General features: G+C 37.3%; 1 protein-coding gene across 1 annotated transcript in view; it reads left to right on the top strand.

Moving 5' to 3' along the window:
• Nucleotides 1–1949, top strand: part of HAO1 (hydroxyacid oxidase 1) — a 46931-nt gene extending 44982 nt beyond the window's left edge. Inside the window, exon 8 of the mRNA XM_030310078.1 lies at nucleotides 1194–1949. Within this exon, the coding sequence (XP_030165938.1) occupies nucleotides 1194–1264 (71 nt within the window). The 3' untranslated portion in view covers nucleotides 1265–1949. The remainder of the gene's footprint in view (nucleotides 1–1193) is intronic.
• Nucleotides 1950–15374: the final 13425 nt, after the last annotated feature.

The raw sequence follows: 15374 nt of genomic DNA, 5'->3' as shown, positions 1-15374 counted from the left end.
CCCTGATCACAGCAGTCAGAGTGATCTCTTTACACATTAATTTAGATCATGCCACTGTTCTGATAAGGACCCTCCAATGGCTCTCGGTTTATTTACTCAGTGTAAATGCCAAAGTCCTTACAATGGTCTACAAGACCTTTATGTAGCTTGACCTCTGTCACCCCTCTGACCTCAACTCCTGCTGTCACCCTTGCTTATTCTGCCCAGGCCACATTTACCTCCTGCTGTTCCCTATGTCAGACATGTTTCAGCCTTAAGGCCTTTGCAGTGATCATTCCATCTTTCCAGATGCTGTTCCCGGGTGTCTACATGGCTAACTGCCTCACGTCCTTCAAGTCATAACTTAGATCACCTTTTCTCAACATCCTGACCACCCTATGTAAAATGGCAGTCCATCCTCCACCCACCTGCTCAGCTTCCAGTTTTCTTTCCCTGTTACTATTTCATTCTTCTCCCACAGCACCTATCACCTTCTATAAACCATCTATCGTTTCATTTACTTTTTAAATTATTTGCATCATATATTATCTTTAGCTCTGTAGAATACAAGAAGCATGAGGCAGGGATCTTTATTGTATTCAGTTCAGCATCCCTGGTGTTTAGAGCAGCTCCTGGCACTTAAATAATATTTGCTGAAGAAATAAGTAAAAAAATAAAAAAAATCACCTTATTACTAGTGGCTGTTTTGAATCTGACTCAGAATGGACCTTGAGATGCAAAGAATGACATTGAGTCCAATGATCAACTTCCAAAGGTAAATGAGAGTTTCCTTTTCTGTGATCCATGTCACCCAGATTGTCCTCATGGATAGAATTCCTGAGATCAATGGTCTACTCCTACTGTGCTGAGCCTGTGTGGACACAGCCTCAGTGAGCAGCATGCCATTCTGTGAATCCTCACTCTGCATTTTAATTTGCTGCAGACATATCCTAAAAGAGAGCTTTCAGCCACTGACTCTCTATTAAATGTGGCAGAAAGAATATACTCTTTGTGTTAATAAAAATATGTGCCAGTCATTTTGTGTTAAGGACTGTTTAGGTAATAAAAATGGTCTCGTGCCACATAAGATTTGGCAAGCCTACCTTGAATCATAAACCTTACATTTGTCAAGTTTTACATTCCTTGGGAAAACGATTACCTGCCTGATTATTATTGCATTCATGTCATATTAAATGTATGCATTATTTTCTCAGGGTGCCAGAACGTGAAAGTCATCGACAAGACATTGGTGAGGAAAAATCCTTTGGCCGTTTCCAAGATCTGACAGTGTACAATATTTTCCCATCTGTATTATTTTTTTTTTTTCCGGCATGTATTACTTGACAAAGAGACACTGTGCAGAGGGTGACCACAGTCTGCAATCCCCACTTCAATACAAAGGGTGTCGTTCTTCTCCAACAAAATAGCAATCCCTTTGAGCTCATTGCTTTTGACTTTTCAATGGGTGTCCTAGGAACCTTTTAGAAAGAAATGGACTTGCATCCTGGAAATATATTAACTGTTAAAAAGAAAACATTGAAAATGTGCTTAGACAACGTCATCCCCTGGCAGGCTAAAGTGCTGAAAAACAAAAGATATCCTTTGGTAAAATTGGAGGTAGCTACCACTGAGGTAAAAAGATAATGATCTCACTGTTTATTAATTTGCATTGTGTTTAGATATCCTTAAGCCGGGTTCTTAAGTTGTAAGCTCAGGTTCAAAAGGTTGGACCATGCCAGGAGAAACAGGAGATTTAGATTCCCAACACGGAGGAGGTAGCCCTTGATAGAATTGGGTCGAGCTGGTGGGAATATGTGACTTTCTGGATACTTTTTAACACCCTGACTTATGCTACTTCTTTGAACGTAGATTTCTGTTCACATCTTTAGTGCCTGCAGGTATCTGAATATTTTATGACATATATATATATATATATATATATCTTCTTAATCAGAAAAAAATAAAGCATTTTTGAAAAGCGTGTATCTGGTCTATTCATAACAAGATGAAATTCAACCATTTAATCTCTGAACCCTAGTAACTGCCCTGTTCCCCCACTAATTCTCTTATACCTTCTAGCTCTTCTTTATTCTTTTGCTTCTTTTCCACTTAGAGTCATAAGCGGGGCCAGTTGCATATTTTATGAGGATTATGCCAGATGAAAATGTGATGCCCTTGCTCAAAAAGCAGGAAAATGTCCTTTCTTTCCTTCCACAGTTTTTCTCTTAACCTGTCGTGGTATCCTTTATTTGCTATTTAATGTCCTGTTTCCTTGGGTATGAGGTTACTTACAGAGCAAGTGTAGACCCTCACAGGTGCCTGAACACTGCTCTGTGATATGCTCTGACTCTCCGATGCCTGTTCCCAGGACTCAGTCAGAGGTGGACAGTGGCACTGTCAATGACAGGTGGGTGAGCCAGCTGCCAAGGACTCATTTAGGGGAGGTGGGCAGATGGCAGGAGATGGGACATTGTGTGATTCTAGGCTCCAAGCCCCTAACACGTTTCGTTGTCCCAATGACTTTTACTTATAAGACACAAACTCAAAGGTAAAAATATTAAGAATTTGAATCCAACAACCACAGAGCATTAAACCCCAGTGTGAGGCCCCCTTCTGAGTGTGGAGGTACTGTGCAGCTGTACTGGCCTTGCGCTCTAGAAGCCCTGGTCATGTGACTTTTAAATTTGTTCCTGAAACCTGGCATTGGCAGATTAGTGGTAAACTTGGTAGCCAAAATAACTTTGAAATTTAATTTTTTGCCATCTCCCTGGTTGTTCAACCCCTGTGAAATAGTAAATGAAACAATGGATAGAATCACTAACTAAAAATACGATTTTTATGTTATGTTTTATCACTTTGTTTTATTATTCTCGAATCTCTCTCCCTCCCTCCCTCTTTTCTCCCTTTAAATGCTGGGCCATTCCCAAATACTGTGATGGAATGTCATAGCTCTTTCTTTCTAAAATTATTGATTTAGTCTGATAAAAAAGAATTGTTTAATCTGATAGAAAGGAATAGTTACCCCTCAATATTTTCTCCAAATGCACAGAAGGAATATCATTGTCATATCATGTAACTGTCTAATGCCTGTACGATTAATGTTACTTAATAGGCATATAATAAGCACCTCTTTGATTCCCACAACTGATTTTGAAATGCCTCTGCTGTCGGCAAAGAATGTCTACTTTGACTACATCATAGTATGTGGCCAAGAGGTGAAAATAAAAAGTTGATAACTTTCCCAGCAAATGGAGATCCACACATGGCATTCTAAGAAAATTTTATGCAACTTATGTGAGACTGGGGATTCCCGGTCTTAATTTTTGAATTTCTGGACACTTTTATGACCTCCTCAGCCATGCTACCTACTTGAATGTAGACTTTCAATTTTCCTACGGAGGTATAATATCACTGAAGCCTTTATGGTATATATTATTTCCATTACCAGGAAGATACAAAGTCATTTTTACTTTCCTTTGAGAGTGTCTCCAGTCCAGGTGTAATAATACTAACACTAAAGCTATCTGATGGCTGAGACAGAAATGGAGCATGTTGGTTGCATGTCTCCTGCTGAGAATTTGTTTCATGAACTTGATAGAAGTTCTCTGAAGAAGCCACATGGCATTTCTGTTCCTGAGTTTTCTGAAATATGTTGGGAAGGGGTCAAAGGGAATGGATAGTTGAATATAGGCCAACCCTGCTTTCCTTGAATGTCACTAATTTAATGTGTATGGTGCTCTAGAGTAGTATTTCTCAAACTGTAGAGTGTACCACAGTCACCCAGAGGACTGATTAAAACAGAATGCTAGGGGGGCGCCTGGGTGGCTTGGTGGGTTAAGCGTCCGACTTCAGCTCAGGTCATGATCTCATGGTCCGTGAGTTCGAGCCCCGCGTCGGGCTCCGTGCTGACAGCTCAGAGCCTGGAGCCTGCTTCGGATTCTGTGTCTCCCTCTCTCGCTGCCCCTCCCCTGTTCATGCTCTGTCTCTCTCTGTCTCAAAAATAAATAAATGTTAAAAAAAAAAAAAAAAACAGAGTGCTAGGCCTCATGCCTATAGATTCTGATGTAGCAGGTCTGGGGAGGGGCTGGAAATCTGCATTTTTAACATGCTTCCAGGTGAGGCTGATATGGCTCTTCTGGGCAGCACACCTTGAGAACCGCCCATCTAGTCGAGAAGGAAGCATCAAATCAGATTTGCCAGGCACATCATGTAATGAGCCAGTTGTTGGATGTGGACCACGCCCCACCTATAAAGGGCAACTTCTCCTTAGCCAATCGATTATTTTTGTTGAATCTTATTCCTTATTGAGGTAGAAAGTGCTTCCAGTGAGGTGTGTAGAGGGTTGAAACCTAAGTGCATAGGTGAATGTATTTTACATATACACCCTTACCACCACCGCTACCACCCAGATCAAGATACTGAATGTTTCCATCATCCCCAAAAGTACCTGCTCTGCTAGAAGTAGACTTATGCTAACTTCCAACACCACAAATTAGTGTGGGCTGTTTTTAAACTTTGCATAAGTGAAACCTTACAGTGTATGCTTTTTGTTTTGGTTTCTTTTGCACCATGTATGTGTAGTACATTTGTGTTGTTGAGTATATCAGCTGTTAGTTCTATTTATTGCCCTGTAGTACATCCAGTGTAGAAACTACCATAATTTGTCTCTCCGTTCTCCTAGGGCTACTTGGTTGGGTTATTTGCAGTTTTTCTGCTGAAAGCCGATTCCAGCTGAATATAAGCACAGTATTATTTTCTGGTTTTTCAAGAAAGGAGCTAGACATCTATGTTGTTACACAAACATTTTAAATGTTGGTGAATATTTAACATTTTGAACATTGAGCAGGTCATGTTAAACATGGTTGTGGCCCATGTCTGGCCCACGAGTCACAGGTTCTCAACGCCTGTAACGTCCTCACAAATGTTTCCCTCATGGCTAAAATGCCTCTTATGCCCCTGTACAGAGTCATGCCTGAGACATGTAGCGCTGATGGGTGCCTGCCAGCAGAATTTCTCAGAATCTCTTTTGTTTAAGCTTACATAGATTCTGCTCCCTGGAAGATTGTGGGTGTGAAATAAACTTCCTTCTCTCCACCAGGCTTGGGGAGCCCAGGTTCACGGTCCTATAGGAATGAATTGAATGTTATTGATGCTTCTTAGCGTGCAGTTTGCAAAGTGCATCTGTGTCATTGCTGTGTTATTCATTCATTTATTTATCTTGCCAAAACATTAGCATTTGTGAAACAGCTTTAGAGGGTTGTGGTGGATTAGTACAGCATGAAAGGAAGTTGTGGCTTGTTCTCGAACAGGGAGAAAAGACTTTTCATTGTAAAATTCATAATCTATTTACTGTCTGATGGACTGTATTACATGTCAGTTGCATAGCAACAAAACAAAGTTTGTCTGTTTAGGAAAATCTGAAGGTTTCTTGTAACATAAAGATAGAGGATGCTTTCTGAACTTACATTTGCTTCAACACGCACTCTGTCACATGCCAATAATAGAACAACATCATGATGAGAGTTTATTTTAGGTAATATAAATGTTAACCCAAATGATGGAAAGCTATTATTATATGTTTATGTGATGGGAAATCTTATCTATTTTAAAAGATGCAATTTCCTGTCTTTATCCAAATCTAACTTGAGCAATAGCTGTCTTCTTTTCTCCCTAATGTGGTTGCCCATAGTTGGTTGGGGGGAATAAGAAATGTTTATTTTTATCCAGTTTATCTTTGTTTCTCCACTGATTTTTTTTTCTGAATATCATTTTAGATAACGAGCATAGGTTCAGCTGAAGATTTTCCAGGATCTTCAACAAATCAAGAATTGTGTTTCCCTGAATAATGTCAAAACAAGGGCTGAATTCAGGCAAACAGTGAATTTGATTTTGTTTGTTCATTTGATTCAGCATCACTGGGGAAGAGATTCTGACTTGGTTTTTCAGCTGTTATTCTCTGGTTAGATCATCCATCTTGAAAGCTGATTTGTTTTCCATTACAGTCAAACTCCTCAGTCTGTTTCTAAGAGTGGGATCTTCTCATTGATCGAGTTGTTTATGGTAATATGCTTCTGGTTATATGCTAGAGCCTCATTACTAACCTCACGAAATGGTCAGGGCCAACCTGCCCAAAAGCACTGGATTAGGATCCTGAAGATCTGAGTGACCTAGCAGAATGAAAGCTGTGAAATGAAGACATAGCATGGTGAACTATGTGAGAACATATCATGGATTATAAACTGGCATTGAAAGTCTTATTAATAATAATTATTAACAGGAGACATAAGGTAACAAATTCTGATATGTATATTGTTTTTATATTATTTATTTTGGAAAATTAACATTTTTTTGGTGAAAAATCTTTAAGGATTTCAAACAATTCAACAGAGTAGAAGTAAGAATCATATATTTTACCATGTAGAGATAATTGTTACTTATGTTAGGTGAGTACTATTTCAGATATTGCTGTACCCATATAATAAATAGCAGTTGGATAGATAGAAACGGCTTCTACAGAATAGGACAACACAATACATTTTACATTTAAGTAAAATATTCAATCTAGTTGTACCTGAATTTAGTAGAAGAGAAAGTGAAATTGAAAGGAATTCTTAAAATTAAGGTAAATGCTTCTTTCAAAAAATAAATGCAGCATAAAAGTGCCTGTTCATCATATTTTTTAAATTATGAAAAACTTAACAGGTTGGAGTAATTTTTTGTTCTGGCATACACATGTTTCATTTGTAGACAGTATCAGTCAACTTGTTGCTATAAAAAATGAAGAAATTATCCTCTTATACCTACTATCCTCTTTTTCTCTCCCTTGTCTCTCAACTTTCTTAATATATTATTAGTCTTATACCATCAAAATAGAAAACATCTTCCTATGTAACAATAATTTCCAAAATTGTTGAATTGAGTACAGGTGCAGCTGGAAAAAAAATAACATATTTATCAATAGGTTACCAGTTTCACAGCTGGTAGTGCCCAGGAAGAAAAGGCATTGAATGAACGGCAGCCAGACTCATGCTGCAGGGTGAATGAAACTCCTTTGGCATGAAGCCTGTGGAGAGGGTATTCAGGAGCCTGGAAAACAACATTTAACTTTCTTTTAATGTATCAGTTTTCATTGAAATGGGTTTAATACTTACTACAATATTCAGAGCTTCCACATTCCCTGGTTCTTGACTTTGATTCACGTGTTCTTGGCTTCCTGCATTTTTTTTGGAAATTGTATTTTCAAAAATAGCTATATTCCTTGAGTTTGTGTGTGCTTAAAACTCTGCTGCATGCTTTTACATTTGAATGACAGATGAATATATTTTGGGATCACACTTGCTTTTTGTAGACATTTTGGATTGCCACCTAGCATTGAATCTGATGTAGAGAAATGGACATGGGCTGGCTTTCTTCCCCTTGCTGTTTACTGTGTCCTCCTCCCAAAACAAAACAAAACAGAACAGAACAGAGCCTGGTGTCTGAAAAACTATTTCCTTATCTATGAATTTTAATAGTTTCAAGTGAGGTAATGTGACATATCACATGACTCAGTTTAAAAAGAGAACTATGCCAGGACACCTGAGTGCCTCAGTCAGTTGAACATCTGACTCTTCATTTTGGCTCAGGTGATGATCCCAGGGTTGTGGAATCAAGCTTTGCATCAGGCTCCACACTGCTTAGTGTGGAGCCTGCTTAGGATTCTCTCTCTTCCTCTCCCTCTGCTCCTCTCCCATTCTCTCTCTCTCTCTCTCTCTCTCTCTCTCTGTCTTTAAAACAAAACAAAACAAAATAGAACTATGCCTAGAATGCTGTTTTATTTTTAATTTAAATGTGAAAAAGCCAACTCAACCAATATCAACTATTAACATATTTTTACAGCACAGCCCTCTATTTTTATGTTAGCTTGACCAATAATGGTATAACAATAGTAGTATCAGTGGTTATTACAAATTTTTGGACATTTGTTCCATTAAAACAAAGGTATTTAAAGATTCTTATTATCCAGTCCAGGGCTACTCCATGAATGTTCAATGAGGATGAAAAAGTTTTATATATGTGTTGTCTAATATAATAGCCATTAGCTACATATGGCTGGCTATTGGGCACTTGAAATATACCCAATATTAAATGCTTCAACTTTCTTTAATTTTGATTAATTTAAATTTAAGTATTCACATGTGGCCTATTGGTTCCATACTGGATTGAATACATCTAGACATTCAGAACAACCTGAAGCATCAAAGAAACTTTATCTAATAGACTCAGGACCAAACTTGCTACCTTGTTACCCTGGGCAAGTGATATAAGGACTTTTCAATGCAGCTTTCCCAATTAAATAATAAACTGTTAAAGTAGCTCTTACCTATATGGCAGGGGCATCAATTGTAATAATAAATGCAATATTGTTTTAAATTATTTTAAAGGAAAATACTCTTTTGATCTGAAGCAGCTTTGTGTTTTGTTTTCCTTATTAATCTTTCAGTTGTGGTTTATGGGAAGATCCTAAGAATTTTGCTTTAAAGTCTTGAATTTATGGCCCAACCCAGCCACTAGCGAGCATATCTTGAGAAAATAATCTTGAATGTTAATTTTCATACTGTAGGTGGAATAGTAATATTACTAGTCAATAAGATGTAATAATGAATAGTGACTCCCTTTTAAACTGTAAGGAATGATATATATATATATATATATATATATATATATATATATATGTAAGCTATTATAAAAATAACAGTAATAAGAATATATGCCTTGTAGTGTAATGACTGATGTCTTGGAAATCTGAAAGGAATGAGCAAAGTTTGTTAGACATAGTGAAGTATGTCCTGTAGAGTAGACAAAATCCAGTATCCTAAATAGCCAACTGGCATTAATAAGGAGTCTTTCTCTAAGCAAATTTGGCATCTTCTTGATCCAGGAGCACAAATTTCTTTGCCATATGAACAAGTAGCATTGCCAAAGTCAAGAACACACTTTGGTTCTGATTTTCCTTTATTGTTGTTGATACCAGATTATCTGGTTTTAATATTAATGAGCAAACCTCTCAGATTTTTGGAAAATTTCTGAATAATAGTAGACAATAGGTTTAACATATTCAAGAATATGGTTTTGGTTTCAATATTAATTAACATTATAGCAATGCTTCTTATTTTAAACATTAATAAGCAATGACTTAAATTTTTGAGAATTTCTAAATAACAATAATTTAATATGTGTTATAATGTGAACATTCCTGTTTTAAGTAGTGATTTTTTATTTTTCTATTTTTTATTTATTATTTTTTTAATGTTTATTTATTTTGAGAGAGACAGCACAAGCGACGGAGGCACAGAGAGAGGGAGACACAGAATCCGAAGCAGCCTCCAGGCTGAGCTGTCGGCACAGAGCCCGATTCAGGGCTCAAACCCATGGACTTTGAGATCATGACCTGAGCTGAAGTCAGATGCTGAACCAACTGAGCCACCCAGGTGCCCTAAAGAGTAATTTTTTAAATGCACTAAAAAAGCAGTCAGGAAGAAACTCTTTTTTTTTTTTTTTTTCAACGTTTATTTATTTTTGGGACAGAGAGAGACAGAGCATGAACGGGGGAGGAGCAGAGAGAGAGGGAGACACAGAATCGGAAACAGGCTCCAGGCTCTGAGCCATCAGCCCAGAGCCTGACGCGGGGCTCGAACTCCCGGACCGCGAGATCGTGACCTGGCTGAAGTCGGACGCTTAACCGACTGCGCCACCCAGGCGCCCCAGGAAGAAACTCTTTTAAGATATTCTTCAATAGTCTAACTGAGTAAGGTTAACATTCACTATTTCCAGCACTCCAACCACACACACACACATGTACACACACACACACACACACACACAAAGGCAACAACCTTATAAACCAAGAAAATATTAGAAGATTCAGGCATTAGTAAACTGTTAATCTGCAAAAGAGAAGAAAAGTTTTAATTTATGTGATTATTAAATATCTGTGATTATGGCAAGGCAGTGTACATGAAAACCAGAATCCATAACTTTGAAAATGCAATCATTGGATCAACTGGTGGTTTTGTCTGCACAACTGCATAAACAATTTGCCTACCTTCCACTAAATTGACCAGATGCTTTGTTGTCATGTAAACACAATCTAAATGAAATCCACAGATTCCCCCCCGCCCCAAACCTTATTTTAGCTAAATGTTTCTTGGCTAATCTTATTCCAGGTCTGTTAACAACTTATCCAGCATGATTTGATTGGCTTTCACTTCTTTTGCCACCTCTTGTCCATCCTTTATTGATGCAAGTGTAAGTAAATAAACATAGAAAGAAAGGTCTTTGGAAAGCCTGACACTCCTTGTTGGCTCTTTCACAGGAAGGGCATGGTTAAAAGGGCATGGGAGGTTCATGCCCAAACTGCCTCTACATTTGAGATTCCTACTCTAAGGAGCTTCTCTCTGCCTCTAAATATCCTCTCTGTTAGCACCCCTACTTACAAAATACTTCAAAGACTTCAGGTAAGTAAAAACGTAGCAACACATATTTTTTAAAGTTAATTAATAATGATATATGATGAATTAATTAAGATGATGTAGTCTCTAGTAATTTTCATAAATGTTCACATTCTTGTTGCTTATCCAAACCTTCCTGATGATGAAGGTTCACAAGGTCCTGGGATATTTTTTATCTTGCCCAATAGAGGGGAATGAGAGATGATAGAGCTGCAACAACAAGAGAAGACTCGCATCATGCAAGAATCAAATTCTCCATATCAATTTCAATTTATGTTATGGGCTGCTGACACTTCTGAGTTTTTTTAACTCTCATTCAGAAATAAAGCATACATCATGTTTTCTCAGTGGTCCAATCCAGTATAAGAGACAACATTGTTTCTAGTATAGACTCATTTACATTTTTGCTTCCACCAAACTAAGAATTAAGAATGAAACTTAGAAATATGGGACGCTGTTAGAAAATGCTCATAATCATACCTTGTCTGCTATTGAAGCAGTTCAGTAAAATGAATAATTATGCTTGTTACTGGCTATCACATGATAACATATCAGTTACCAAAACAATATGTTATTAAAAAACTTTTAACTAGCTTTATGTGAAAGGTGTGAAGCATTAGGAGAGTGGAATTTTGTGGACATAACCTTTAATTTCCTAGAGGACCCTAGATGCCATCAGATATTTCTCTGAACATTGAGGTCATGCCATGATGAATACTGGAGTAAGGGATGCCATCCAGATCTCTGGGCTTGTGACAGAGACCTCCTTCTGTTATGGCACACTGCTTTCTGCACTGCTCTTTGGTGGTTTGAATATTCATCTCAGAGAGGTCAGAGTTCTATTATCACTAACTGTAATACTTATTAACCCTTTAGTATGACAGAAATGCAGTGTCAAGAACAATAGACAGTATCTCTCAAATGTGTTCTTTCTACTCACGTAGCATTGCTTCCAGATCTTGCCACACTGAGTGCATTCAGGGGAAAGCAAACAATATGGAAAAGATGTCTGGACATCAAGTCATGCTTATGGAAGGTACCACAGTCTTGGGGTTGACATGATAATCTTTACTTTCTTACATGCTATTAAGTAAATACATGGGTAAACTTATGCCACGTTGTCCTAAGTACAAAACAAACACCAATAACGAAAAATCATGAGGAAATAGTGCTAGAAGCTAGATTTTCATGTCCATGAGAGCAGAGAATCTCTCTGTCTTGTTTTTGGTAGAATATTATCAGCACACTATCTGGAATTGTATTCGATAAATGTGTGTTAAATTAATCGTTGAAAATTTGTTGGGGATATTATAGAGATTTTTTTTTAGAACCAAACTCTGACAGAACCAATATCTGACATCAGATATAGCAAATACTTAGTGAAATTTTATTTAGAAATTTAAAATTGAAGTATGTAATGGAAAATTCTAAGAATACTGATTTTACATGTAATTTATGATCATGAATAGCTATTTTGAAGTTGTGTTTGATTTTCAAAATAGAAATTAAACAGGAGATATTATACAATTAAGAAGTATAATTTTCTCAAGGATATATTTCATAATTTCAAATTTTTTATCACATTTTATAATAAATAACTACCAAACTGAGTTTGATAAATTGTTGAAATGTCGCAAAGTCATAGAACTTTAGAGTTGCTTGGAATATGTCAGATCATGTGGCCAAATATTAGATGTATTTAGTAGGCAAGCCCTATGATCCACTCTGAATAATGACTCTATAGCCAAATAAGTTAGGTGATGTAGGTGTGCCATATCTCAATCATGCAATAGTTGGACCCTAAAACAGGGTGAGTAATTAATATTTATTTAGTCCTTCTGAGAAAATGAATTTTTGTTTAATCATCCTAAAAATGTCCCATTGAGATTTTATAACTCATGACACTTTATTGGAAAAAACAAAACACAACTTGAATTAGGTCAAGCAAAAGGAGGGGTTTTTAAAATCTCACTAAATCATAGGAAGTGTTAAACACCAAGCCACAGGAAAAACATGAGTACAGTTCAGCCTTGAAAAACTTGGGTCCAGGAATTTGAAAGCAACAAGGACTCATCTTGCTTTTTTTTTTTTTTTTTTTTTTTTTTTTTTGGTTCTCTCAGAATGTTGGCTTTATTGCTTTCTCACTGCAGATAGGCAACTTCCAGATGATGGGTCATATGGCTACCTGTTGCTCACTAGATTCACATCTCTTGGCTCTGCTACCTAGAATTCATGCTCTTGTTCCAGCTCCAATTCAAGATTATCTGAGAGCAGAATGCTAATTGGGTCACTTGTGCATTCCTTGACCAAACAAACATGGTTAGAGAAAAGGTCCAGTAGGAACATAAAGCCACACTGAACCTCAAATGCTGCAATACAGAGAAGAGGGAAGAAAAGAAGTGCTGCTGTTTCCAGAGTAAGGAAGTTTAATTGGGAACAAAACAATAAGTGTTCCTTTTAGAAACAAATGCTTTCGTAGTATAAGTTTATCCCATGCAATATTTGTTACATACTTATCTCAAAAGATTATTTGTTTTTTTTATCTGATATTCGATTTCAACTTGGCACTTTGTTTCTTTGTGTGTGTGTGTGTGTGTGTGTGTGTGCGCGCGCATGCACTAAATTTGTGCACATCTTTACAAATTAACAATGTTTTATGGTCATATTTCAATTAAAAAATAGAAACAGGAAACATGAGTTATTTGACCTTAATCTTATGACATCTGAAGGGTACACAATCAAGTGGCAACTGGGAAATTTGATGCAGGCCAGAGATTGCCTCGAATCCCACTGTGAGCAGTGTGTTACTTTGTTTGCTTGACCATGCATCAATGATCCAGAACCATACTGTCAGTTTAAGACCACAGAATGTTTGATGGAAATTTAACATGTTATTTCAGAGCTAGTGTGTCCAGTCTTGCAAATTTAACTTCTTGATTGCTTTATTGTTGAAGTTCATAAATTAATCATATAAACTTAAAGTTGAGTCTTGTGGTTTAATAAGACACATCTGCCTATTAATGTATCTCAAGTCTTATGTTAAAGACGTCTAGTTACTTTTGTGAAACCAGGTATTTTCCATAAACACTTTGTGTATGTCTATAATTAATATAATAAATGGGGCACTTGGGTGGCTCAGCAGATTAAACGTTGAACTCTTGATCTCGGCTCAGGTCATGATCTCATGGTTTGTGAAATGAATCCCTATGTCAGGCTCTAAGCTGAGAGCATGAAGTCTGCTTGGGATTCCATCTCTTCCTCTCTCTCTGCCCCTCCCACTCTAGTGTGCTCTCTAAATAAATAAATAAATAAATAAATAAATAAACATTTTGAAAAATATATAATAAAGAACTAAAATTCTGTGGAATGCAGTGTAAGAAAAGCTAAAAATCCAGCCGTTTCATTTTTAGTGTAGAAAATTGACCCAGAAGGATTACAACTCATCCAAAGTCAGTCAACTAACAGTAGCCCAGAGCTAGAGATAACTGATAAAGTTAAAAAAAATTTTTTTAATGTTTATTTATTTTTGAGAGAGAGAGAGAGCAAGTGGAAGAGGGGCAGAGAGAGAGAGGGAGACACAGAATCTGAAGCAGACTCCAGGCTGTGAGCTGTCAGCACAGAGCCCAATGCGGGGCTGGAACTCACAAACTGTGAGATCGTGACCTGAGCCGAAGTCAGACGCTCAAACAGCTGAGCCACCCAGGCACCCCATTGATAAAGTTCTAATAACAAAATAAATCAAAGTGTAATGGCAAGAAATTTAAGAACTTGTTTAATGCAAATCTCTGCCAGAATACTCCTCATCAGTTGAAATAATATTTGTAGACTTCAGGTAATTGTTACTTCAAAAAAGTAATAAACTTTGAAGTGGCACACTTTTATTTTCCACATCACAATGCTGAAGGAAGTGCATGAAGCAAGAGAGATAACAGTGATTCTTCAAGATCACCAAATAGTAAAAGGAATTCACCACAGAAGAGATAGAAGTCAGCTGGCATCATGGAGCACAAACCAATGTGTTGAAGTTGTCATTCTATTAAGGTGTCCTTTTCTAACATCTGTGGACACTGACCCCATGAAAGTAGTCCAAGGGCCATTTATATGCTGTTAATTATCTTGATCCTGCTATCAGGAGCTAAGCATACTTCAGTACAGAGAACCAACAGTTGGCTGTCTAGTATACACCAAGTAGTCTGTCAGAAGAAAGGAAAATAATCTGATCTTCCCTTTTTCTTTTTTTCCCTAAGTTGATTTATTTATTTTGAGAGAGAGATGAGAGAGAGAGAGAGAGAGAGAGAGAGAGAGAGAGAGAGAGAATGAGCAGGGGAGGGGCAGTAGGAAAAGGAGAGAGAGAATCCCACGCTGTCAGCATAGAGCCTGATGCAGGACTTGATCTCATGAACTGCAAGATTATGATCTGACCTGAAATCAAGAGTCAGATACTCAACCAACTGAGCCACCCAGGTGCCCCTAATCTTCTGTTTTGTTTTTTTTTTTAGATAGTACTGGCCCTACATGCAGGAAGAGCACATAGTTGTTTATGTGATATGCCTTAGAAATCATTAAAATCATCAAGGGGAAGACAGAAAGAGGATGACATCTCCCAAAGCAACTTCAGGGGGATGCAGGATGAGTAAATATAGCCGCCAAATAAAGTGGCATTAAATCTCCTAATAGGAAAGCAACTCCTTATCCAGAGAACAGAAGTGAAGACTGAGGATAAGTAGAGAGAATCAGAAGACTCTATGCTTCACAGGGTGATCATATGCTTCAGTTTGTCCACAACAGTCCCAATTTTATACTCATTCTCCCAGTGTAAATACTCCATTCACTCCCAGAGCCTTCCAGTTTGGATTATAAATTACATGGGCCCATGGAAGGAACAATATAAACTATATTATGATA

The sequence above is a fragment of the Lynx canadensis genome, chromosome A3 (genome assembly GCF_007474595.2).
Source record: "Lynx canadensis isolate LIC74 chromosome A3, mLynCan4.pri.v2, whole genome shotgun sequence".
NCBI lineage: Eukaryota > Metazoa > Chordata > Mammalia > Carnivora > Felidae > Lynx > Lynx canadensis.
This window is presented reverse-complemented; position numbering and strand designations above follow the sequence as displayed.